The following is a 27,035-nucleotide window of genomic DNA, read 5'->3' as shown; positions in this document are numbered from 1 at the left end:
TGCCACTTGTCAGCTGTGTGACTGTGGGCAAGTCACTTAACTTCTCTGTGCCTCAGTTCCCTCATCTGTAAAATGGGGATTAAGACTGTGAGCCCCATGTGGGACAACCTGATTCCCCTGTGTCTACCCCAGCGCTTAGAACAGTGCTCGGCACATAGTAAGCGCTTAACAAATACCAACATTATTATTATCCAGCAACTTCTAGAGAGGGGTCAGAATTCTGTTTTTTGAAACGAGCTAAGTGCTTAGCGATCTGGACCATGGATTCCTTTAAGTTTTGCCATCGCCTCCTTCAGATCGGGTTTAAAGTTTGTCATTTGATTTTTCTTAACCTGGGATCGAAAGTGGTGTGTGAGCGAGTTAGCTTTCCGCATTTTTGACCTAGAATTATTTCATATGGAGGTTTTTATCTTATCTTCTAGGGTACACTCCAGCTTTGGCTTGTGCACCCAATAAGGATGTTGCTGATTGCCTCGCTCTCATTTTGGCCACCATGATGCCTGTTTCATCAAGCAGCACAATCCCATCCTTAACGTTTAATGCCATTAATCATTACACTAACACCTCAAAAACTGTCACCTTTGACTCCTTGCCAATCATGCGGAGTGAGCACAGCTCTTACTGCAGTTTCAACAACATTGGCAGGGAAGATGGATACCCTTACCCAGAAGAGGATGAACTCAATGACTCTGATTCTGAAACCTACTGAAAGGCTTCTTTGGATGGCTGAAGAGTGAATCCAAGCACTGAAGATCAGAACTGTGCTTTCTTAGGAGGGAAAAGCAGTCATGGTTCAAATACAAAACTGGCTTAAAAGAAAAGATGTAAATGTGGGTGAGTGTGAAAGATTCATGTGGTAACATTAGAAGGAGGATTTAAAAAGTCAGGCTTTCCAAAGGGAGCGTAGATTGACTGTGGCGAGGAGAAACGGAGCAAAATTATGCCTTGTCCGGTCGTAATGTACCATTTCGTTTTGAAGGGCCGGGTGTAATTTCAGGACACTAGGCACCCTAGTCTGCAGAGATAAGCAACACTATTATTACATGAAAAAGGGACATTAGATCAGAATCCTACGAATAGAACCATAAATTTGAAGGCAATAATTGAGTTTGGTACGGTAGGCATTGTGTGCACAGCAAATTGCCAAAGGACCAAATAACTTAAAGGTTTTTTAATGATTACCTTTTTGGGGAAACTGGAATAGGGTAAATGAAAAGTTGAAAAAAAAACAACAAACTTTACTATATCTGGAAATGAAGCTTAGATTTGGTTTTAAATGTTGATTTTTTTTTTAAATCAGACAGACTTCCGACACTGTATTAAATGTACCATGAGAGAGAGCAGATGTATTTTTCAGTTTTGTTTTTTCTTTTAAATGAAAAGAAAAAGAATTTGTCATACTTTTATATTGTTAAAATTGAAAACCAGCTAACTGGATGCAGTCAGGGTGATTCATGTACAGTGTATAAACAAGGGAAGGGGTGGGGGGGTGGACAATTATTATTGCACAGTTTCAGATTTTTAACTTTTAGGTTTTTAAATTGAGCTATTTTTATTTACGACATTGGGGAATTTACCGGGAGCGTGAAACTTGAGTGAAATTGCAAAATTGTTTCCTGACACCCTGTTGCAACTGTGTGGCCCTGGGGAATTGGGCTTTTCCAAAAGTCCATCCATTTCTTCACATCATTCAGATGTGTCATTGAGATGTGGGGCCCCCATAGTATCTTTTTTAAAATTGTGAAGTGGGGAGTGGGGAGAGAAATGAAGAATTGAAAAAAGAAGTAGTCTCTGTATCCATTGTACATGTCGAGTCTTTTTGAAAGAAACATCTGTGTTGCAGAACATTCGAAAGCGAACAAAAGATGCAGGTCCTGTTCAGACTTGGGGAATTATTTATGACGGGCCACTATGCTGGGGAAAACAGTTGCCTGAAGAATAGTAGACTGTCTCACAAATAACAAAAATAAGCTGGTTTGTCTGTTAAGTATAGCTATTTACTTTATTTGGTTCTGCTTTAACCATAACTGTTACTTTTTCAAGTGAAATGGCTCACACACACACACACACACACACACACACGCAAGGTATTCTTGCAAGGCCGGGTAAAATATAAGTAAAATTGCAGCAAATCGATTCCCAATTTTATTTTATCCTTTTTGTATTGTGAAACTGGAAACCTTAATGACATTGTAAATTATCAGCTGGTTTTCTGAACATAAAGTGTGAAAACACAAAACAGTATTTTGATCTATTTGATAATTTTGTGGGTTTTTTGAAAATTAATGAGCATGTACATAGAAATAGTGACTGCTTGAATACTGTATTTACTTGCACTCTTTCAGTACATCAAGATTCCTGTATATTTTACGGAGTATAATAAAAACCCAGATGTGAGTTGTATTTAATGAATAATGTATTTGTATCTGTATCTTACCTGAAAACTATAAAGAATTTCAGTTTTTTTCTGGGATTTCGACTATTAGAGTTTTAAGGACTTTTTTTTCACCCTCAAACCCTTACTCGGTTTTCCACCCACAAGTGGATGTTATCGTCTAGTTGAGATGTCGTCGCCTTCGCCGTTTCTTTATCAGACAGGTTGTACGTTTGACAGAACTTTCTTGAGCATCATCTTGGATGAAGTTAACGAACTCCGTCTTGTACAATTGTTGCCTCTGAAAACTATGGAGAGAGTTCTTAGTGTGTACTTATGTCCTTTCTGATGCATCCCTTTCTCTTTGGAATTTTGTGTGTGTGTGTATGTGTGTGTGTGTGTGTGTGAGAGAGAGAGAGAATGTCTTTCAGAAATGAGCTGAGGTTGTCCCCTTAGTGACCCAGTCACACTTTGTGGATATGTGCATTGTAAATTGATGTGTGTGCATACCTGCACTTTAGAGACCCGAAGAACCTAGATCCGTTGCACAGTGACTAAAGTTTTTAATTAACTTGGTGCATAGAAGGTGCTACCTGGGATAACTTTCATTGTTGGTGAGTTCACATCTGCTGGTTCCCTAAGGACTGTGAAAAAATGATTTCACTGATTGCTTTATTAATTTAATATTCCACTGGAATTGTGCCATTGGGCTTAAGATAGGCAGCATGTCAGCGTACCAGTGAATTTTCTCCAAAGATGGGATTAGAGCTAAGTGGCGCGTCAAGATCGGCACACCCCTACGGATGCCTGGAGAACCTCAGAGCTCTCAGCCCGAGTCGTCTTGGGTGCACCTAATGTCTGAAGCCCTGTCTTCTACTCTGCACTTCCTGAGACCCTCTTGCCAGGCAGTTTTCTCGAGAAAGCAGCTACTCTTCCACGAAAGATCCTCTCTCTGACCTTCTGAACAGTTTCTCTACGTAAGTTTCTGCCTAGGCTCAGGAGACAGGAGGAGGACAGACCCTCCAGTCTCTCAGGACAAGGACGAGGAGGCTATTCAAGGTTTCAACCGTTACAGTATGTGCAGGAAAACACAGAGGTACTTCATTTCTGTGTGCCAAGTCATTCCTGGCCCAAGTGGCACTTTGATCATCTAAGACGCCTAATTCCAGTTCTATATACTCCCTTTCTAGCCGGCATCCTAAAACACAATTCCTATCTTCTGTGTTTTCCATAAGATATCGAGGTGTTTTAGGTGTTATTTCCTGCGTACAAACTCTTTATTTTTAAACTTTTGTTTTTAACTAACAGGCTTAGAATGCAAGCTCTAATTTTTAAAGTAATGACCCTGAAGTTCTGGTAGGATAATCCAATTAATACACTGTTGAAGGCCTTAATAGGGAGCTGCTTAAATGGACTATCCGTTAAAATGGAGGTGAGACAAGAAGCCTTTTCGACCTCCAGTAAACCCGTGGCATGGAGAGGAATGAGACTGCTAACTCAGCTGGCTTTCCACAGAAATTTTGAAAGAATTAGCCATGAAGTCGGGGCAAGTGGTGGCTACAAATGTAAGAGAGAATGTGACGTTCATTTTCAGGTGGTTGCTTGTTTTGGAAAAGGAGGAAGCCGATTGTGCAGTCGGTTGTATTTAATGAGCACTTACCATGTGCAGAGCACTGTACTAAGCGCTTGGGAGAGTACAGTTCTGTTGTACAGATTTAGCAGACAAGTTCTCTGCCTATAACGAAATTACAGTCTACTGGGGGAGACAGACATTAATGTGAATAAGTAATTTATAATATATAATTTAAAGATAGGTATGTAATTGCCGTGGCGTGGGGCAAATATCAAGCTACTAAAATGTTTTTTAGTTTTGATGACTTGAAATAGCGTTTTGGGATCCTTGAGCTGATAAACCTGTACCGACACATGGTTCTCTTTTCGTGGAACTCCTTAGGAAGAGATTTCGCAGGATGGTAGGTGCTGGAATAGGCACCATAGAATCTCACCGGTGGGCTCTGTGAAGGTCTGTGAGGTGTCCTAAGTTGTGAGAGTCTGAGATAGTCCAGGGGTGCTTGATTTAAATAGTTTCTGCAAGGATGAAGTTTAATCTTAAAGTGGGATCGAATTTGAAAAATTCCAGTAAAAACTGTTCTGTTCTTCCTGCCGTACTCATGCAAATGGATTAGACTGAAAATACCACATAAAGTAAAAATGTATGGTAATTTGGGAAGCTGACACCGTTCCTTTCATTTGTAATGCTTTTATTGGATTATGTCACTTTATTCCCTTTTCTGAGATCTCTGAAAATTGGAGTGGGCCAAAATTTTAGAATATTGTAGGACTGCAAATATAACCCAGAGTTCTTTGTGGATAATCATAATTATGGTACTTGTTAAGCGCTTATTCTGTATCAAGCACTGTTCTAAGCACTGGGGTAGGTACAAGTTAATCAGGTCGGACACGGTCCCTTTCCCACGTGAGGATCACACTCTTAATCCCCATTTTACAGATGAGGTAACTGAGGGTCAGGGAAGTGAAATGACGTGGCCAAGGTCACAGAGCAGACATGTGGCGGAGCCGGGATTAGAACCCGGGTCCTTCTGACTCCCAAGGCTGTGCTCTATCCATTAAGCCACACTGCTGGATGAAATCTGGTCCCTATCCAATACTGAAGTTCTGTGAACCCACTGGAAAGGGTAAGTGGCCAATAAGCCTGTTCGATTAATGGTATGAACAGGGTTCCACAAATAGTCCTCTGCGTGGCAGGAGATTACTGCATCGGCTTCCTTTCACCAAATTTTTCACGTTCCCTTGAACTCTTATTTACAAAGACGACCCAGCATTTACAGAAAAAAGATTATTTGTTGTGGCCATGATGCTAAATCTCCATAAGATATGACCTTTAAATGTGTGACATGCCCAAGTCAATGGAAAGTTAATGAGGATGGAAGAACCAAAGAAGGGTCGCTGTTGTGCTCTGGGCAGGGTGAGGGGGTTGGGGGTGGGGGGCGTCACGGGGGATTGGACACAAGGGCTCTGTCTCTCCGAGGGCCTGAGCTGAGGATGAGGCAAAGAGGAGGAGAAAGCCTGTGTCCTGGCCAGTTGCCAGACCAGTGAGTGAAAGGAACAACAGTGTCTAACAGGGTGAATGGGCCAAAGATATATTTTGGGTTTTTGAGGCTAAGAAGTGGCTTTATGTCAGAGACTGGTTTGGACTAAAGAGTTTGAGAGAGTGACCCCATTTTCTAGCTTTGTCTCTGGCATATTACAATGAAAGTGACTAGTTAGTGGAGCAGACTTGCTGTTTTCCCCAGTTACACTAAGGGATTTAAATGTTGCTTGCCTTTTTGTAAAGCCACATTTAAAATGGAAACTAGTAGATAAGCAGTCTTGTAAGACTGGGACAGCGAAAATTCAATCAACCTACGGGGTTTGTTTTTTCTTCTCAGATGCTTCTCCTCAACACTCCTTTCCCATCTGTCATTGGACTAAGAACCTAAATACCTCTGTGCAGACGACTCAATTTCCCCACAGATTATTCAAAACCCAGCCTGAAGAGGTTAGGAAATTAAACGGGAATGAGACTATTTTCAGATAGTTCCTCTGAAGTTGCTTTTGTTGGACTCTTAAAAAAAGAAAATGGTATCTGTTAATCATTCACTCTGGGCCAGGCATTGTACTAAGTGCTGGGGTAGATACAAATTAATCAGGGTGGACACAGTCCCCGTCCCACATAGGGCTCACAGTCTTAATCCCCATTTTACAGATGTGATAACTGAGGCGCAGAGGAGTGACGGGATTTGCCCAAGGTCACACAGCAGACAAGTGGCAGTGCTGTTATATACCCAAATCCTTCTGATTTCCAGGCCCGTGCTCCTGTCGCTCATTTTAATGACTGTGCGAAAGGTCAGTCTCCGAAGACCTATAGTATCCTTTGTTTTCTGAAACCCTTTCTCTTGTATTTCAAACCAATTAGGATTATCTCCTTTCCCCAAAAAAAAGAAAGTAGAAAAGGCCCAATAATGCAATGTTTACAAGTGTCTACTGTTTCTTGGCAGGTCATGAGTGGAGGTGTTATGAAACGCAGTTATCGGTACCGGGACGCATTTAGTTTGCATTCACAATGAGGACATTGCCGCCAGGATCACTTAATAGGACATTGTGTTCTCATTCATGCTGGCATCCTCGGGGATGGAATTTACTCTACTGATGTGGAGAGAGATCAAGGACGGAGAGAAAGGAATCAGGGTCCAGGAATGGGAAAGAAAAGCAGCCAGGATTGAAAATCATTTATTAGTTAAGGGATGGGAGTGTAAGCTTATGAATCTAGAGCTATGCCCTGCACACAACATTCAGTACATGCTGATGAGTGGAGAATTTTGGCCCGGGAACAACGGGGAAGGGACCCACCAGAGGAAGGAAATTTGGACTGAACAGCAGCAAGCTTTGGCAAGAAAAATTGGTGAAATACTTCAGTAAGAGAGTGTGAACTACTCAAGTGTTGTTTTTCCTAGCATGTGAAACGATACCAAAAGCTGAAGGGCAGTAACTACATTATGCTACTGCCAACTATTGAAAATTTAATATTTGAATTGAGAAGCTAGGATCTTAGCATGATTTTAACATTCACCTCCTAGAGGAAGAGGGTACTGTATAATAGATGTAGCATTTCAATCACACCTCTTCATACGCCAAAGGTGTAAGTCAACTTAATAATGGTGAAATTTGATAAGCGCTTACTATGTGCAAAGCACTGTTCTAAGCTCTGGGGGGATACAAGGTGATCAGGTTGTCCCACGTGGGGCTCACAGTTTTAATCCCCATTTTACAGATGAGGTAACTGAGGCCCAGTGAAGTGACTTGCCCAAAATCACACAGCTGGCAAGCGGCAGAGCCGGGATTAGAATCCATGACCTCTGACTCCCAAGCCCGGGCTCTTTCCACTGAGCCATGCTGCTTCCTTCTGAACTGAAATTTGTATGAGTCAGTGAGGCAGTAAGCATTGATTGTATCCATTGGGAGCATCATACTCCAGACCCAATCACTATGAGATTTGTTTTCTCTTGGTTCTCCCCTTATGCCTCTGGCCAATGCTTCTCAACCTCTTTTGCTGGTTCTTTCTCTGCCTTCCCCTTCCTAATTCTGGAGTTCCTCAAAACTCTATTCTGAGTCCCTTCTCTTCTCAACCCACACTCACTCCCTAGATCAGCTGCTGTCATGGCTTCATTTACTTCTGCCGACAACACCCAAATCTACCTCCCTTTCCTGTCTTCCATCCTCTGTAATGTTGCCTTTCTTCCTGCCTCCAAGTCATGTCTACGTGGATTTCCCGCCCGGACATGGCAGGAGATAGCCATTGAGACTTTATATTCCAAATTCAGGGAAACTACTACTTTTAATAGACACAAATGTCATTCAGTTAATGTCACCGTGTCTTTATTGGAGAAGAGATTTGGGGGCAAGAGGTTGGCATTTGTAGAAATTGTAAAAATGGGGAGGGAATGTTTTGCAGAAGATTTGGCTTAGGAAGAAATAGGTCCTGCACAAAAGACTGCTTTTATTATTTTAAAATCGTATTTGTTAAGCGCTTATTATATGTCAAACACTGTTGTAAACTCTGGGGTAGATACAAGCTTATCAGGTTGGACACAGTCCCCGTCCCACATGAAGCTCACAGTCCAAGAAGGCGCCAGGAGAAGGATTTAATCCTCGTTCAACAGGTGAGGAAACCGAGGACAGATAAGGTAAATGACTTGTCCAAGGTCACAAAGCAAGCAATCGGCAGGGCCGGGATTAGAACCCGGGTTGCTGCAATGGTTGCAGCAACTTAGGAAGAACACGACTGAGCTGGAGAAGGGTAAACATCCTTCCACCCTCTTCAATAACGGAATTGTGCTGTTGCTAGATTAAGCATTTACGTAATGTTTGTTTTGACCCAAATGATAAAAACAGGTGATGAAATATTTTAGTAACTTTGGTGCATTCATTAAAAAATTAAATTTTCCAAGCTCCAGGTTCCAAATGAGATGTACATGTTATTAATTATATTTTGAACCATTTTCTGACTCACCCGAGTGCTTTGGAATGATAATTAGCCAGAGCATCTGGCAAGCCCTCCGTCCACGACAGAGTTGAATGCTCTCCCTGAATCCTATTACCCGGGGAACATCGTTGAACAGACAGTGGATAAAGGGAAAACGGAAAGAAAAGACAACAGAAAATAGAAAAAATAAAGCCCAAACCGATGGCATCAAGCCTTCAGACTAAATGAAGGATTTTGGAGAAATTTTGTAGGACTCCACCCTTATATAAGGGCCACGAGAACTGGATTTAACACAGATGCCTTATCAGACTGATGGAATGGTTTTGTCCACCCACCGCCTCCCTCACATTCTGCCATCTGGCAACTACGGTTCTTATTAATCTTTTGTGCTACGATCCGTTATGCGTTTTTTCCTGTTTCCATTAAGTTACTTTATGAGCGATTATTGATAGGTTGTCAGAAAATCTGAACCATATCCCGAAAACCTAGCCTGTCTTTAGACGGTAGTCACTGAAATGGGCTGGCTTAGAAGCATAGGTAGAACTCATCGGCAAAAGTGCTGACTTAGAGCACAGGGCTGGGAGTCAGAGGTTGTGGGTTCTGATCCTGGCTCTGCCACATGTCTGCTGTGTGATCTTGGGCAAGTCACTTAACTTCTCTATGCTTCGGTTACCTCATCTATAAAGTAGGGATCAAGACTGCGAACCCCACGTCGGACATGGATTGTGTCCGACCTGATTACCGCATATCTACCGCAGTGCTTAGAACAGTGCTTGGCACACAGCGCTTAACGAATACTGCGATTATTATTTTTATTGTCACCAAAGGCATGCACAAAAGGACAAATTGCCTCAGCATTTCATTCTTGAAACTGAGTTTTTATTAGAACTTTCTATCTCCACATATCGACTCAGTCCAAACCTGAACATCCAAGCCATTAAAGCCACCAAATTGGGTTGGTTCCTAAGCTACCACATACTCCCTCACCGGAAAAATCATATGCAATAACTATGTACAATATTATGACCGCCTAGCCGAAAGAGGTTTTGGAATGTTTATGAAATTTTAGATGAATTTTTTGAATCAAAGTAAAGTGAACTGAAGAAATCCTGGCAGCAGGTGGGCATTTAGTTGTGCACCAATATGAGAACTGCAAAGCTTGGAAGTTGAAATAGTGTTGATAAAGTAATCCTAAAATGATCTGACCCTCTCAGGTTGGCACCTGGAGAGTTTCCAGTACTCTACCAGTCTCGACTACGGGAGGGAGAGTCAAGCAGTGGCACACCCATTCCATTCCTAGCTAGCTTCAAAACTCCCCTGTGCTGGGCAGCAGCGGCACGGGAGAGAGTCGAGGGTGAGGACTCGGGTTGACCGCACGGAAGGAGGCGGTGATAGACCGCTTCCGCCTTTTTTCAGAAGAAAACTGGGTACACTACCGGAATGATTGCAGGTGGAGGTGGGGCGTTCCGGGAGAGATGCGTCCACTGCGTCGGTATGAGTCGGACACGACTCGACAGCATAAGACAACCCAAGACGATCCAGGTATTTAGCCCAAAGGATGCTCTGCACCCGATGCTGCGGAACCATCCTGTTCCAAAGCCAGGCCAAGGAGGGCAAAACAAAAATGAGGGGTTGGGGGTTAAGCGCATGGAAATTGTCAGGCCTTGTTCAGCTGCTGGTATTGCTGCTGTCTCTGCTAGAGCCCCAGGCTCCTCCACGAGCACTGTCCAAGCTCCATCCAGAGTCCATCACTCCAGGATGCTGCACTCACCAGTGCCTCAGATGCCTCACTGTGTAGGGACGAAGAAGAGAGCACAGTGAGAAAGTCCAGAACGGGGCCCGGTCCTGATTCTAGCACCTCAATCCTATGATAGACTCAGCTTTTTCAAAGATTTCTAGTAGAACTCCTTTCGTATTTCCACCCAAATTGGACAGTTGTAACCCCCTTGCCCAAAGCTCGAGGAGCTTATCACAAGAATTTTTTGCAGTCCCCTTAAGCCAATTCCAGTGCGGCATTGCCACCTTCTGATTGCTTTTCTCTCTCTCTGCCACTCGAGTTCTCTCCTCTCCGGTTGTTTGTTTTCACCTTTCATTCTTCATTTTGGTTTAAATGGGGCCAAACAGATGGTGCCAATGTGTCTGTTGGCTTTGAGCTGGATTTTCATTTCAATACATTTTAGATCAGATATTGCATCAGAAAAGTCTCTTGAGGCCATCTGGACTGTGTGCACGAATGATGCTTCTCAGGTTTGGGAATAGCATTTGAAATATATTTTTCCTTTATGTCTGCAGTTAGTAAAGATGAACCACACGCACTCCTTCATTAATGTGGAAAACTTAAAATTGCAGTTACTGTTGCTTAAATCAACTTAAACCAAGTTGGAACTCAAGAGGAGATTTAGGTAGTAATAGCATTATGCAAGTAAGAATATGCAAGTGTTTAGATGTCGTACGATAAGGGAGGCATGAGTTCCTGGAAACAGTTGGGTCCGCACAACTCCACGGCAGTGGAGATGGAAACATTACCCGGCTGGTTTAATCCAAGGCAACGGCACAACTGGGCAAATCAAGCCTAGCTGGAATTTGGGACCAGAAGTATCTATCCACCCTTCTTCACGGTGAAAAGCAAATGGATATTCAGTCAATCACCATTTCCTTTGAGCTGTGCAGTCCCAGCCAATGCCTTTCTAATAGAAATGGCTTCCCCTAGATGTGCACCCCACATGGCACTGGGATTGTGATTCACCTGCAAAATTTGGATCTACCCCAGTGAGTAGATAGGCACAAGTAGATAGGATGTATCTAATAATGTATTAAATGTTTATTCTGGGCTAAGTACTGGGAAGATATAAAATAACGGTCCTTGTCCCACCCGGGGCTCCTCAGCTGAGGGAAAGCACACAGTTTATCCCCATTGTCAGGCGAGGAAACCGAGACCCAGGTAAGTGCCAGAGCTGGAACTAGAACTCGGTTCTCTTGACTCTCCCAGGCCTCTGCTCTTTCAGTTAGGCCCTGCTCCCTCCCAAATTAGAAATGAAGGTGAGGTCATCAGGCCCTGATGTAGCAAAGCACTACATAGGATCTCCCAAAATAGAAAAGCAGGGATTGCCAACTCTTCATTCAATAGTATTTATTGAGCGCTTACTACGTGCAGAGCACTGTACTAAGCGCTTGGAATGTACAAATCGGCAACAGCTAGACACAGTCCCTGCCCACTGACGGGCTTACAGTCTAATCCCAACTCTTGTGGGAAGAGAGTTGGCCTTTTTGAATGCAAGGCCAGAAAGAACCCAGTAAGTGTCCACTTTCAGGCTCCTGGCTGGTTTGACTCCTCTTTAATTTTCCACACTACACGTGTCCAATGCTTTTAACAAAAGACATAGGTGAACCAATAATGCCTGCCCAACAGCCTCCTCGTATTTTATTAGTCCCTCTCATACCAGCGTCCATACAGAGCCGCTGTCACCAAACCGGAAGACAATCCATTTTTCTTTATAAAACAATAACTGTTGTCCCAGCCCAGATGGTCAGGGAATTCCAGGGTCATACCCGAAGTCAACAATAAAGGAAACACGTAGGAAGAACTGAAATTGCCCCACAAGTGAAAATCTATCACATCAGTAGCCTCGGGAATCTCTTGTCCACATGTGTCAAAACTAGGGCCACCACATTTTACCAGTGTACATGCCTGGACATAGTAAGTGCCGTGTACCGTGTGCAGACCATCAAAGGCCCCTAGAGCATATAATTCACCGGAAGACACGGGTCTCTGGTAGTTTAAATAACAACAGAGGGAGTTGGTACAGACCTGGAGATTGCCTTCATTTCCCCAGAGGGGAACAAAAGTGAAATTGTCATACATCATTTCAGAGATAAATGTGGGTGTATCCTTGCTCCATTTGTGGGCCTCGCTACAGTGGGCTGTTTGATCCTCCCTCTCACACCATTCACTTGGGGATTTTCCAAAGTTCCCATCAGATCGACCCACTCCTTCCGTCGTATTCGTGTTATTTGCCGTCAGGCCCCGACCTGGGGTATTCGCAGGGATCCGAGCTATCACGAGTTTGCCTTCGGGACTTTCCATATCGTGGTACCAGAAAGACTTTAAAGGGGTATAGATGCCGCTACCAGTTATGCCCAGGGAAGGGAGGTGGATATTAGCAGCCAAAACATTGACATTAAAAGCAAGCGCAACAGCTTGTTGAATCTCTATCGCAGCCAAAAGTGGGAGTTGGTTCATCCACGCAGTAGGATACGCGACATGTTTCACATCATACTCTGTGAGAAGACTCACCGTAGGCTCAAAGAAGAGAATATCAAAACAGGTGAAAATGCCAAATCTGCCCGCAAAGGGTGTGTCAAATGTAGCATGATCAACTTCAAGAGGGGTGTCAAAACCATATTCATAGTAAAGGTTTTGTTTGCGATAGCTGGCCACCAGCGTGCCATTTTCATCGAACACGACATTGGTATTGAAGTGATATCTCCCATCAGGTGGGCATCTACGATCGCTTTGCTCACAGGGCTGCTTAGTGCCAAGATTAGCCACCAGGAACATCTTGCCCTTTATAGCCATGCAGCTGAGGCGCTGGAGAATCTGGAGAAAATTCAGCAGATCAAAATGAGTTAATTCCTCATCCAGTTCTCAGAGCGATTCACAATACAGTTATTGGAAATTGAGATCAAGCTCTCAATGAAGTGCAATTGAATTAGTATTTTTTGGTGTTTTCCCAGGTGCTCCAGTCTCTCTTCTAGAACAGTGCTTGGCACAGAGTAAGTGCTCAACGAGTACCATAATTAACTGCTCTAGGATACGTTTATCCTCGAGATTCTAGTAATGATCTTCATGGTCTTTAAAGGGGAGAGGATACCAGAGAATGGAAAATTTAAAGAGTTTTCTCCTAGATTTTGTTTTCCATAGAAACAATCACTGGATATGCCCAGATATTTTGATCAAAAGAATTGAAAGGCTAGGGGCCAGGATTGCCAGTGTGTTGTAATGCTTGTATTAACATTTCCATTTGGGAAAATCTTCCTTGTCCGCCCTCATTTTAGTTTATCTCATCCACTGTATTAGCAGATCAGGCAAATGTGAAGCAGATACCTCTGTATCACTGAAGAGATGAGGTTCTCGGCATGGATTCCACTGCCCAGACTGAAGAGATGGAATAAAATCCAAGAATGGATAAATGGACTTCCTGGTGAAGTTGAATCCGTGAATGCCATCTTCAGGGAAAACTATAATCTGCACACCCTGTAAGCAAGTGAGGACACACCACAAAGAAGCCTGGAGTCAGATGGGGGAAAAGAATAGCAAAATACAAAAAGGAATCGTTGCATAAGAAGCCCTTTGAGGAACACTGTGCAGGGCAGAAAGTTTTACACCGTGCTACCAGGTAAGTGGCACAGGTTTGTCACCATCCAGTAACCCCTCAGTACAAGTGGAAAATTACAGGGCTCCCCCCTAATCAGAGGCAGCATGGCATAGTGGATAAAGCAGGGACCTTGGGAGTCGGAATGTCATGGGTTCTACTCCCGGCCCCACCGCTTGTCGGCTGAGTGGCCTGGGCACATCACTTCACTTCTCTGTGCCTCAGTTACCCTATCTGTAAAATGGGGATGAAGACCATGAGCCCCACTCAGTAGAGGGACTGTGTCCAACCTGATATCCTTGAATCCACCCCAGGACTTAATACACTGTCTGGTGTACAGTAAGCACTTAACCAATAGAATTATCATCATTACATCATAATAATAATTTCACCATTTTCATGATCTTTGGCAGTTGCTATTGGTATGTACCATCTCTTCTGATCGATCATTGATATTTATTGAGTGCTACGTGCAGAGCTCTGAGCTAAACACTGGGAGAGTTGGGAGATAGAGTCCCTACCTAGAGGAAACTTACAGTCTAGAAGGGGAGGCATTAAAATAAAATACGGGTAAGGGAAATGGCAGAGAATAGGAATATGCATAAAAGAGCTGTGGGGTTGGGCATAGCGCAGGCATCAAGGGTGTTTAGGGAACACCCACTCAAGTGCATAGACAACCGAGAGGGGAGAACCAGTGGGGTGTGGAAATGAGGGCTTAATCATGGAAGACGTCTGGGAGATGTGATCTTGTAGGGCTTTAAAGATGGGGGAGAATGGTGGTGTGTTGGATACAAAGGGAGAGGGAGTTCTAGGCCTGAGAAATAATAATAATAATAATATTGGTATTTGTTAAGCACTTACTATCTGCAGAGCGCTGTTCTAAGCGCTGGGGTAGAAATAATTAACCTTGAATGCTTTGGTTTAGCTATTTCATGGGCCCCTCAGGGTAGGTGGAGGATGCTTGCGTTAGTCCAGCCATTTGAAAAGTGGAACAGAGAAAACCGTTCTCGTTTCTTATACTAGGTAAGCGTCACAGTACAAACAATGACTCGCCTCTCTTGCTGCCGTTACCACCTGCTCTTCATATATGTCGAGGTTCTGGTTCATCAGCCGCAGTGCAGACTGCCGATCAGTAAGAGCTTTAGGGTTAAGACTCAGGATAGGTCGATGCTCGTAGACAGCGGCAACATAATGTCCTTCTTCGGTGTCTGCTGCCAGGGACACCGTATAATAACAGAAGAGGAGGAGAGCAGGCTTGCAGCTGGCTCCAAACATACCGTGGGCCACAAATCTGGAATGTAACAGACAAGGGGAAGATGGTTGAATCAAGAGTCATGCAAGGAATTTAACTTTTGCAGCTGTGATTTTTTTTAATCCTGAAAATTAAACTCACACAAACAGCGATACTGGAACTGAAAGAGTTTGTTTCATCTTCCTAATAAAAGGGTATGTGTTTCAAATGGCACATTGGGTCAATGTCCTCCTCCCAGAAAAAAATACAGCTAATGTGGGTCACGGTTTTCTTCCCCAGTTTGTAACATAATTTAGCTGGATAACTACGCTCTTCTCTCACGGTTTAAGTTTTAATACCGTTATTAGGAGTGATCATCCATTGTCATATCTCCTCTTCACTGATCTCCCCTATTTCCAGTCCCCCTATCTGCCATCCTCTCTTCATGCTGCTGCCTGGAACATCTTTCTAACGTAAGAAACTGCACACTACCTCCCCGTTCCTCAAAAACCTCCAATGGATGCTATTTCTTCTCCACATCACGCAGAAACTCCTGAGAATCAATCAACTCTCCTCCTATTTATTCCCCACTATACCCTGACTCCCCCTCTTCATTCCTTCTCAAGCTAAACTGTGCCATATCCTCGTTTCTCCTGCTATAGGATCTCTTGCTCACACCCCTTCCATTCCCTGGAAGTCCCTCTGCTTTCGTAACTGACAGACCACAGCTCTTCCCATTTTGAAAGCCCTAGTGGCATCGCATCTCCTCCAAGACGTCTCTCCTGATGAATTTCTCCCCAACATGTATCCCCAACTCCCGTGTCAGCTTTTCTGTGACACCTAAGCTACCCCCATAAGCCTTATGACCTACATTTTATACTTTATCATTTGCTCACCTCTCTTAGGTACTTCAGATCTGTCTCTCAGCTAAGCTATAGGTTATTAGCTTCTTGTGGGGAGGGCGGAGAGGAGTAGAGGAGATGTTGCAGCAAGAGTGCCGGTCCAGTAACGAGTAACCTGTAAAATACGATGTTACCAAAATGAAATGGCTATTTTCTTGATTTTGACAAAGGCATTTACACTTTGATATTTGGTGCCTGTTACTGAAGAAACCAGATGTGAAAAGGGGACTCTGAGAGTCCGAAAGAAACTTGCCGAAGACTGCCCAGCAGGTCAGTGACAGAACTGAAAAAACTTCCAACAATCTCCAACCCCCTCCCCTTTCACATCTGACAGTCCACTGCTTTCTCCGCCTTCAAAACCCTTCTAAATCACATCTCCTCCAAGAGGCTATTCTGCCTAAGCCCTTATTTCCCATCATGTTCACTCTGTCCGTGAAGGTGAACTCCTTAAGCACTCTGGTACTCAGCTCAGCCCCATGGCATTTATGTAAATATGTACAGATCCCTCCCATCTATTACTGCTCCTATCCATAATTTATTTTAATGTCTGTCTCCCCTGGAAGACTGTTAGTAAGTTCCTTGTGGGCAGGGATCGCGCCTACCAACCTTGTATTTTACTTTCCCAAGCTTAACATTGTATAGTGCTCTGCACACAGTAAGCGCTCTCCATAAATACCATTGACTGATTAAATTGTAAAACCAAATTTTCCCACCCATAAGTTCCCTCTTCCTTTCCTGCTAACCATCTCAGGCCCAATAGTAATGATCCATGGTAATCAGAGGACCCACTTTAGGCACTGTCCATTAAAAAGCTTTCCGAAAGAACGCCTCTCTTCCCATAATCAAGCCTGCTGTGGCTTTCCCCAGGCGTTTAGGTAACATTAGGAGGAAGTGTTCTTTCTCACATACCAAGTCCCAGAGTTAGTTGTCATCCAGTCAGGGAGTTTAACGACGTTTGGTGCTAAACAAGAAGCCTTTCAGGAGCCGATCATGCGTTCTGTGTGGAAACAAAAAAAGAATTGATAAACTTTCTTATATCTGAAATTGGCCTCTGAGAACAAGCAAAGAATTTTTCAAAAGGCTCTGTGAAAAATCACTCCCATTACTTTCCCTCCGCTTTCATTTTGGATGATATTGAACACTGTATTCTCAAAGCCTTTCATCTGCTAAGCTACATGCACTCTTCTCCAATGCAGCAAGTACTATAGTGTATTGTAATTATTCTCTCCCGAGCTCTTATAATACAGTGCTCTGCACACAGTAATCGCTCAGTTAATATCAATGACTGATTAACAACTCCATCTTTAAAGCTGGAGAAGCTGAAACAGAAGGGGTGACAGTCAGGAAAGCAGCATGGACCTTGGAGTAAGAGGACCTGGGTTTTAATCCCGGCTCTGCCAGTTGTTTGCTGTGTGACCTCGGGCATGTCACAACTTATCTGTGACTCAGTTCTCTTGTTCTCCCTCCTACTTAGACTGTGAGCCCCATGTGGGATAGAGACTGCGTACAATCCAACTAACTTGAATCTATCCCAGCACTTAGAACGGTGTTTGATGCATAGTAGGCACTTAATGAACACCACTTACCAAAAAATCAGAGTCCTCAAGAATGTTCAAACCATGTCCCTTGCTCGATTTGGGCATTTTATCCCACACACATTAATATACATGAAATATTTGGAGAGATATTAATTTCACCAAACAGGGTCATCTTGAATTGGCAACAAAATGCAAACAAGGGCCACCAACTTAGCTTTAATAGCCTTTTCATTATTTTTGAGTGTACAGCATAGTTGTACTGGGGGAGATATAATCGGTGATTTGGGTTCTGCAAAAAAGCCCCAGAACAATTGATTTCCAGGTCTTATCTAACTTTGAGACTGGAGTTGTGGAGTAGGTAGCTAGGGGTTCTTCAATATGGTTGGGCAAAGGGAAATCAGAACAGGAGGCTCTGAAAAGTTCTTGAATGGTAGAAGGGGCAGGGCCGTTTTTTAACAATATCCTTTTCCCCCCATTAATTTTCCCCAGGCTGGGGGTCTCTGCACTTCCTTTATTTGGACTGTTGACATATACTGAACATCTCTCCAGTGGTGCATGGGGCAATAGATATTTAATAATTTAAAATTCCCCTTGTAACCAAAATCTAATTGTCAGTGTGCCTCCTTGTTGGTCAGAAATGCAGAAAGAACAAAACATATTTGTTTCAAGGCTTTCTACCTCTCCTCTAAAGAGCAAAGTGTAGTCTGGAAGAAATTTTCAAGAATTATGGTACAAGGGAGAACCATATTATGACTCCCAGATTTATTATCGGTTAGTTCCCAGTTCTGCTATGCCCTTATTAGTGCTATTTATTGGTAACATAAAAATACAGGATGAATTGAATGAGTGCTAAACAAAATGAGGTTTCTTTAGAAAATAATATAAAGAGCATTAATGTGTTCCCAAGAAACAAAATAAAACCCCGATATAAATATATATCAAGAAATGATAAAAAAACCACAGTAGTTACCTGATCAAATATCGTTGTAAACATGTACCAATAACGAACAATTTTTTTACTAGGTTTTTTTTTTTTTTTTTTTTTTTTTGTGAACACCTGTACTTAATTTTCAAAGGTCGCCATCAGAGCCATCTACTGGAAAATTGGACTGAAAGAGCATACTAGCTTTCTGAATATTTTTCAGGCTCAACAAATGTTGGCCAATTCCCCAAACAAAACTACTTTCAGATGCTTTGTGCTTCGCTTGTTTGGCTTGTTGGATATCTTTTCTCAGTGAATTTATGACAAGGATAGATAGGTTTATTACTTGAATTAATTTGGGTTTTTTCACGATAAAAAGCACACACCATGTGGAAGTCACATCAGTGTCCATAAAAGAATGGAAATTCAATGGAAATTCATTAATATGTTTATCTTATATATTTCCCTATCAAGCTTTTTTATTTAGCAAACAAATCACTTCTGTAGATAGCATAACAATTAAGACCAGTGTTCCCTTCCTAACCATGATTAACTGTCACAGCTCAGCAGCATTTTCAGCAGTATTTTTAAGGCAGTTGTAGCTAGCTCATCTTTAGGAGATTCTTATGGAGATATGATTATGAAGGTAGGTTTATTATATACGCTGAAAACCTACCATATATTTATCTCATTTTCAGTGGATGATCTTGTCATTCTGAACTTGCATTGAGAACAGCGTTCTCAAGAATGAGAAAAAAATCAGAGAGGAAATGGACCAACTAGTTCAAATATCAAGTCTCTATTTTGTCGTAATGATAGAATAAGATTTTTTAACAAGAAAAAAATGTTTTAAAGTCTAGTAATCCACCCTCTCCTACTGTATCAACCAACATACTCAATCCATTACTAAATCCTGTCAGTTCGACCTTCACAATATCGCTAAAATCCGCCCTTTCCTCTCTACCCACACTGCTTGTGACCACATTAGTCCACGCATCTATCCTATCCCATCTTGATTACTGTATCGGCCTCCTCACTGACCTCCCTGCCTCCTGTCTCTCCCCATCTAATCCACACTTCACTCTGCCGCCCAGATCATTTCTCTACAAAAATGTTCGGGCCTCGTTTCCCCTCTCCTCAGGAACCTCCAGTGGTTGCCCATCCATCTCCACATCAAACAGAAACTCCTTACCATCGGCTTTAAAGCATTCAATCAGCTTGCCCCCTCCTATCTCACCTAGCTACTCTCCTCCTACAACCCAGGTGGCATAATCCCCTCTTCAAAGCCCTACTGAGAGCTCACCTCCTCCAAGAGGCCTTCCCAGACTGAGCTTCCCCTTTTCCCTCTGCTCCCTCTCTGCCCCCCCTTCACCTCTCCTCAGCTAAGCCCTCTCTTCCGCCCTTCCCCTCTGCTCCTCCCCCTCTCCCTTCCCCTCCCCTCAGCACTGTGCTCATTTTTATATATTTTTTATTACCCTATTTATTTTGCAAATGAGGTATACATCCCCTTGATTCTATTTATCACGATTAAGTTGTCTTGTTTTTGTCCGTCTGTCTTCCCAATTAGACTGTAAGCCCGCCAATGGGCAGGGATGGCCTCTATCTGTTGCCGAATTGTACATTCCAAGCGCTAGTACACTGCTCTGCACATAGTAAGCGCTCAATAAATACTACTGAATGAATAATGCTAACCTTCTCACTGTACCCCAATCTTGTCTATCCGCCGACCTCTCGCCCACATCCTGCCTCCAGCATGGAACACTTTCCCTCTTCATATCCAACAGACAATTATTCGCCTCACCTTCAAAGCCTTATTGAAGGCACAGCTCCTCCGAGATGCCTTCCCTGACTAAGCCCTCTTTCGCTTCTCTTTTACTCCCTTCCGCGTCATCCCGACTCGCTCCCTTTATTCATCCCCGCCCCTCAGCAATTACTTACATATCTGTAGTTTTACTTATTTATATAAATGTCTGTCTCCCCCACTAGACTTTAAGCTCATTGTGGGCAGGGAATGTTTGTGTCTGTTATATCGTTCTATTATACTCTCCCACTCAGTACAGTGCTCTGCACACAGTAAGATGGACTGAATACGCACTATAAAAATAGTCTCCCTAATCAATTTGTACTAGCCCAATATAAATAAAGGCTAACTCTCCCTGTTTCTATGGAAAAATGCAGTAGTTTAGTGACGGTTTTCTAGTTCTTCACAGATGTGGAATTCCAACTTCTTAGCACAACCTTCTTTCCCAGATCACTTGTGCCTGACATGTAGCAGAACAGGTCTATTGGTTTTCTACTGCCGCACTGTGGAAAAAGCCAGTAATATCAACTCTGTTTCCTTGATATTTTTTTCTACAGTAAAATGGAGATAGTGGTTTCCCGCCCTCTTAAAAAAATCAAAATTCCACAAACCACATTTTTGAAATGTGGAATTTTGCAGTTGGGCGGGCTGTGCACTTATCCACAGAAACTCCAAGACTCCTCCTCCTTGTCCACCTATTTAAATCTTGTCCCCGTCAGCCAAAATTATCGATCAGTCAGTGGTATTTATTGAATGCTCTATGCAGAGCACTGTACTAAGTGCTTGGGAGAGTACAGTACAACAGAATTAGCATTCATTCATTCAGTCGTATTTATTGAGCGCTTACTGTGTGCAGAGCCCTGTACTTGGAAAGTACAATTCAGCAATAGAGACAATCCCTGCCCACACAGAGCTTACGGTCTAGAAGGGGGGAGACAGACATCAAAACAAGTAAACGGGCATCAATATAAATAGAATTATAGATACACCCACGTCACCAGCATCCTTGTCTCCTGAAGAAAAGAAAGTGAGCCTCTCTTGCCAAAACTGGGGGTGTCCGGACACTCTAACGATATGTGGAGTCTGCGATGGAGAGAGTTGAGATTTTTTACCAATATGTTTCAGTGACCATTGTTCCTTCTGTGTTACCATCCTCATGACTTCTGCCCTTTGCCCCTGGCTGTGCCTATGTCGCTCTCCTCCTGGGTCTTAACCCACTCTTAATTGCAGTGGAGGGCCAATGGGCGAGTGCCCATAATTAGCTTAGAGTCTAGAGGGATGTTATAGTTCAATTACTCTTTTCAAATTGCAAGCGATATATGATTCTTTCATATTCTCATGCTAAATAATCTACTTTAAAGAATAGCACCCCAGTATTTGTGGCATGATACAAGTGGAAATCGAAATGAGTTAAGTACTTCACAAAATGCATTAATATTGATTTAGTTTGGGAGTTTATAATACTTATCCCAGAATGCAGTTATTTGTCTTACAAAGCACGCTATGAATATTTAAATATTCCTAGAAATTGCACCTGAAAGGATTTTTGGATTTAGGTTTATTCTGAAGGGTAATCACAGAAAAATATCATTCATAAACTCCCAGAAGGTAGGATTACATCAATTCTCTAGTCTGTACAAACTCTCCCCCTCCTTATAAATCTGGTGTAGTTTGTGTCCTCAGTAGGCATCCAGATGTCCATCAACAGTGATGTTGATGAAAATGATGAACTATATGTTGGTCAGATTGAATGCATCATTTTCCCAAAGGGCAGCTCTATATATTCCAAGACGGTGGAAGTCTCTCAACTCAAGTACAGTTTGGATGGGTAGTCACCAAGAGTCATAGTGTTTAAGAAAATTAAAAACCCCCGCTCAGTTTTAAAACTCTCTGATGTTTAGATGTATGGTGTATGGATAGCCCTACGTTCCTCTTTGGAAAAAGCAAACAGGCTGTGAAACCCACGTGGGAAAGGAACAGTGCCTGATTAACTTGTATCTACCCCAGTGCTTAGAACAGTGCTTGTAATATAGTAAGTGCTTAACTATTTCTGCTATTAATAATAATAATAATAATAATAATGTTGGTATTTGTTAAGCACTTACTATGTGCCGAGCACTGTTCTAAGCGCTGGGGTAGACATAGGGGAATCAGGTTGTCCCACGTGGGGCTCACAGTCTTCATCCCCATTTTACAGATGAGGGAACTGAGGCACAGAGAAGTTAAGTGACTTGCCCAGAGTCACACAGCCGACAAGTGGCAGAGCTGGGATTCGAACTCATGAGCCCTGACTCCAAAGCCCGTGCTCTTTCCACTGAGCCACGCTGCTTCTCTATTACTACTTATAGTAATTATAAGCCCAGCCAGCGTATTATTGAGTGAAAAAAGAGAAATTGATGATTGGTAGATACAGTACTGGATTTCCCAACAGACTCACTACGTAGGCCTAAAGTTGCTATTTTTTTTCAGGGAGAGGAAGATGCAGAAGAGACCAATTTTTCACAGAAAAACATACCCTAAAAATTTTTCTATGAGTAAACAAGGTTCCTGAGTGCATTTTTTTTCAATTGCAGTCTGAACCCTACTCTTGAGTATATTATAACAGTAGGGTCCGACGCAACAGGGTACTTTGGACTACTACGGTGGCTTTGAAGTGAATTTGTCAAGGGGCTTTATGGTTCTTCTACGGGAAGCATGTTAAATTCACCTTGGGGTAGATACCAGACTTCAAAAAAACCCACAGAAGGCAAAATAGCGTCCTCTTTTGGGCCATCTCTGTTTTATCTAAATACTCTTGTCGTTTACCCATCCTTCTTCATTGTGCTCCATCTTTATCATTTCTTAGAATATTCCAAATTCAAACAATATGGAAATCGCTTTTCTGATTTTGATGCCAAGACCAAAGGACACTCTTTCCATGGTAATATAAACAAAAATCCACTCATACACTCACTTAAAAGACTGAAAACTATCCCACTTCACTTTGAGAGATCTCTGGAGACACTGGTTTGATTTTAAAGCTCCTTTTTGAATTATTCATTGAAGAATAAACAGTGCTAAAATCCCAAGAGAAAAATCAACAGATTAATAGGCAGAAAAGTCTAAGTACTGAAGTGAGTTTTTAAAGATCTTGGACATCACCATACAGTTCTTTTCCACTTTGGGGCTGTCCCGTTTCTGAAGACCTGAACCTTCACCCTACCCTGCAATTAAGAGCGGGTTAAAACCCACGAGGTGACCTACGCGGGCACAGCCGGGGGCAAAGGGCAGAAGTCATGAGGATGGTAACACAAAAGGAACATTCGGTAAAACGTTTTGGCGCAAAATTTTAACCATCTCAGTTGCAGACTCCACATATCGTTCAAGTGACCAGATGTTCCAGTTTGGGCAGGAGAGGCTGACTTCATGTTCTTCAGGGGACAAACATGACCAGAAAAACTGAAAGCTCTCAGGGATTTGTCTCTGTTGTACTCTCCCAAGCGCTTAGGACATAGGTAAGCGCTCAAGAAATACCACTGACTGATAACGCTCAATAAATACCACTGATGGATTGCTTACTTGGAACACTGACACTTTGAAGGGATGAGATCTTGGACATCACCATACAGTTCTTTTCCACTTTGGGGCTGTCCCCAGTTTCTGAAGACCTGAACCTTCACCCTACCCTGCAATTAAGAGCGGGTTAAAACCCACGAGGTGACCTACACAGGCACAGCCGGGGGCAAAGGGCAGAAGTCATGAGGATGGTAACACAAAAGGAACATTCGGTAAAACGTTTTGGCGCAAAATTTTAACCATCTCAGTTGCAGACTCCACATATCGTTCAAGTGACCAGATGTCCCAGTTTGGGCAGGAGAGGCTGACTTCATGTTCTTCAGGGGACAAACATGACCAGAAAAACTGAAAGCTCTCAGGGATTTGTCTCTGTTGTACTCTCCCAAGCGCTTAGGACATAGGTAAGCGCTCAAGAAATACCACTGACTGATAACGCTCAATAAATACCACTGATGGATTGCTTACTTGGAACACTGACACTTTGAAGGGATGAGATGAGCGTGCTCGAGATGGACTAGTAGACATGGGGCTGAAGACGGCTGCTGCTACCATCCAAGTGGCAAGAACAGCAGGCCTTAGGAGCCAATCCGTCCAAAATAGCCTACTTCGGGCTGACCCCCTTATGGAGGTGCTGTTAGGGTAAATCATGACAGTGGCAGTTAGCTGAAGGTGAGTCCGTTTCTCCTTTCCCCTTCTCCCTAGCCCCTCAACCTCTCTCTGCACTCTTCTTTCATATTCCCCCACCCCACTGTCACCGCTATCCAGAATTCTAGTCAACTTACCCATAGTATATTCTGTTTTAGACAGATTGTGATTGATTCATTCGTTTGTATTTATTGAGCCCTTACCGTGAGCGGAGCACTGTGCTAAGCGCTTGGAAAGTACAATTAAGCAACAGACACACAATCCCCGCCCACACCAGGCTTACAGTCTAGAAGGGGGGCGACAGACATCACAACAAGTTCTCTTAGTTTCATCACTATTTACAATTCCCACTATTTCCCAATCCCTTTCACATACTGAGGGAACACTGTAGTAGCTTGTTACGCACCTGTCATTATCAAATCTTTTCCTAAAAATGCAATGCGCAGCAATAGGGGAATAAGGAAAACAATTGCCCCTTCATCCCATCTTGAAGAACACCAAAGTTTAGTTCTTACCTGTGATGTAAATCACCGACTTACTTCACTCTGCCCAACTATAAAAAGGGGATTGTATAAAGCCGGCCTGGCCCTAGCCCGAGGCTTAAATTGGCACATATCTGGAAGATCTCGTGTTTTGACATCTCAAAGTCTGGAGCAGCTCAGTTGCTGGCTGAGTTTCACCTCCACCTCCAGATGCGGGAACCTGGATCGGAAGGTTGTTCTAGGGCTGCGGGGGAGGCGGGCGGCAAATAGCTGGAGCCACGGCGATCCTAGTCTCAAGATGGGTCGCCGCTGGTTCTAGTGGGGCAGGGCTGACAGGCAGAGCTGCTTCAGGGCTGGGGAGGCTCCTTTCTGCTGCTCTTTCTGTGGCCTAACTCCGCCACCGGCTCCAGGCCAGGGATGCCCCTCGGTGAAAACCCTGCATCCTGGGCTTCCTCCCAAGACTCCGAAGGCTCCGGGCAGCCAACCCAGATGCCAAGGTGTTGGGTCTACTCCTGAACAGATCCTCCCATAAAAAGTATTTCCAAAACCAACATTGCATTAACCCAGCTATAACACATTTCTTCTCGCCCATCTTGGAGAGTCGTAGAGCCTCGTCTATTTTCTTCACTATGACACTTGCAGTGGCTGAGACCCAATCAATTTGGCCTATTCTCCCTCGCAACTGCCCAAGTGTAGACTGCCAGTTAGTTTCTCTCTTCCACTATCCCAGGCCCCAGAAAATTGGAAATATAAGATGCATGGAAAGTGATATTTTCATGGTGAATACTACATTTTCCTCATTATATGATAAGCTCCCTCAGGGCAGGGACTTGTCTCCTGCTTCGGTTGTAAGCGCCCAGGAACTTAGTACAATTTCCTGTACTATGTAGAAGTGTGAAGCAGCATGGCTCAGTGGTTAGAACAGGGGCTTGGGAGTTAGAAGGACCGGGTTCTAATCCCGGCTGTGGCCCGTGTCTGCTGTGTGACCTTGGGTAAGTCACTTCACTGGGCCTCATCTGTGAAAAAGGGATTAAGAGTTTGAGCCCTGTGTGGGACAGGGGACTGTAGACTCTACAGTCTGTAGACTCTACACTGTAAGGCAGTTGTGGGTAGGGATTGTCTCTCCTTATTGCTCTACTGTACTTCCCAAGCACTTAGTATTCATTCATATTTATTGAGCGCTTACTGTGCGCAGAGCACTGTACTAAGCGCTCAGAAAGTGCAATACAGCAATAGAGACAATCCCTGCCCACAACGGGCTCACAGTCTCACAGCTGACAAGCAGCAGAGCTGGGATTAGAACCCACGACCTCTGACTCCCAAACCCGGGCTCTTTCCTCTAAGCCACGCTTACGGTACTTGTTAGGCGCTTACTATGTGCCGAGCACTGTTCTAAGCGCTGGGGTAGATACAAGTGAGGGGTGGTGGAGACACGTCAAAACAAGTAAACAGGCATCAATATAAATAGAATTATAGATATATACATACACAAGTGCTGTGGGGAGAGGAAGGGGGTAGAGCAGAGGGAGAGAGTGGGGGGAATGGGGAAGGGACGGGTCAGTCTGGGCAGGCCTCCTGGAGGAGGTGAGCTCTCAGGGCTTTGAAGAGGGGAAGAGAGTTTGGTGGATTTAATTCAATCGTATTTATTGAGCGCTTACCGTGTGCAGAGCACTGTACGAAGTGCTTGGAATGGACGATTCGGCAACAGATAAGGACCTTCCCTGCCCCACAACGGGCTCACTGTCTAAAAGCGGGGAGACAGACAACAAAACCAATAGTCAGGCATCAATACCATCAAAATAAATAGATGCACAGATATAGACACATCATTAATTAGAGTAATAAATAACATATACAAATAGGCTCAAGTGCTGCGGGGAGGGGAAGGGGGAAGAGCAGAGGGAGGGAGTAGAGACGATGGGGAGGGGAGGAGGGGCTGAGTGTGGGCAGCCCTCCTGGAGGAGGTGAGCTTTCAGCAGGGCTTGGAAGGTGGGGAAGAGAGTTAGAATGGGGGAGGTGAGGATGGGGGGGCATTGTAGATCAGTAGTAGTAGTTGAATTGTCCATTCCAGGCACTTAGTCCAGTGCTCTGCACATAGTAAGCGCTCAATAAATACTATTGAATGAATGACTAGTAGGACGTGGGCTGAGTGTGGGCAGGCCTCCTGGAG

The 27,035-nt window shown here is 43.5% G+C and overlaps 2 protein-coding genes across 7 annotated transcripts in view; one reads left to right on the top strand and one right to left on the bottom strand.

Annotated features, from left to right (window-relative positions):
- Positions 1-2,482, top strand: part of ANKRD28 (ankyrin repeat domain 28) — a 128,486-nt gene extending 126,004 nt beyond the window's left edge. For all 4 annotated transcript variants that reach the window (XM_029070362.1, XM_029070363.1, XM_007666181.4 and 1 more), the window contains one exon: positions 423-2,482. In XM_029070362.1, coding sequence (XP_028926195.1) covers positions 423-709 — 287 coding nt within the window. In that variant the 3' untranslated portion in view covers positions 710-2,482. The remainder of the gene's footprint in view (positions 1-422) is intronic.
- Positions 2,483-11,812: 9,330 nt separating this feature from the next.
- BTD (biotinidase) lies at positions 11,813-26,586 on the bottom strand. 3 transcript variants are annotated; one of them, XM_029071322.1, is made up of 7 exons: positions 26,524-26,561; positions 21,173-21,266; positions 16,832-16,919; positions 15,917-16,037; positions 14,843-15,080; positions 13,522-13,671; positions 11,813-13,014 (listed from the first exon to the last, which is right to left on the bottom strand). In XM_029071322.1, the coding sequence occupies exons 5-7, from the start codon at positions 15,062-15,064 to the stop codon at positions 11,842-11,844; spliced, it is 1,545 nt and encodes a 514-aa protein (XP_028927155.1). In that variant the 5' UTR covers positions 15,065-15,080; positions 15,917-16,037; positions 16,832-16,919; positions 21,173-21,266; positions 26,524-26,561; the 3' UTR covers positions 11,813-11,841. The 3 variants fall into 3 exon arrangements, with proteins under 3 accessions (XP_028927155.1, XP_028927156.1, XP_028927154.1); XM_029071323.1 differs by having other exon boundaries at positions 21,177-21,266; XM_029071321.2 differs by lacking the exon at positions 21,173-21,266 and having other exon boundaries at positions 26,524-26,586.
- Positions 26,587-27,035: the final 449 nt, after the last annotated feature.

The sequence above is a fragment of the Ornithorhynchus anatinus genome, chromosome 8 (genome assembly GCF_004115215.2).
Source record: "Ornithorhynchus anatinus isolate Pmale09 chromosome 8, mOrnAna1.pri.v4, whole genome shotgun sequence".
Lineage (NCBI taxonomy): Eukaryota > Metazoa > Chordata > Mammalia > Monotremata > Ornithorhynchidae > Ornithorhynchus > Ornithorhynchus anatinus.
This window is presented reverse-complemented; position numbering and strand designations above follow the sequence as displayed.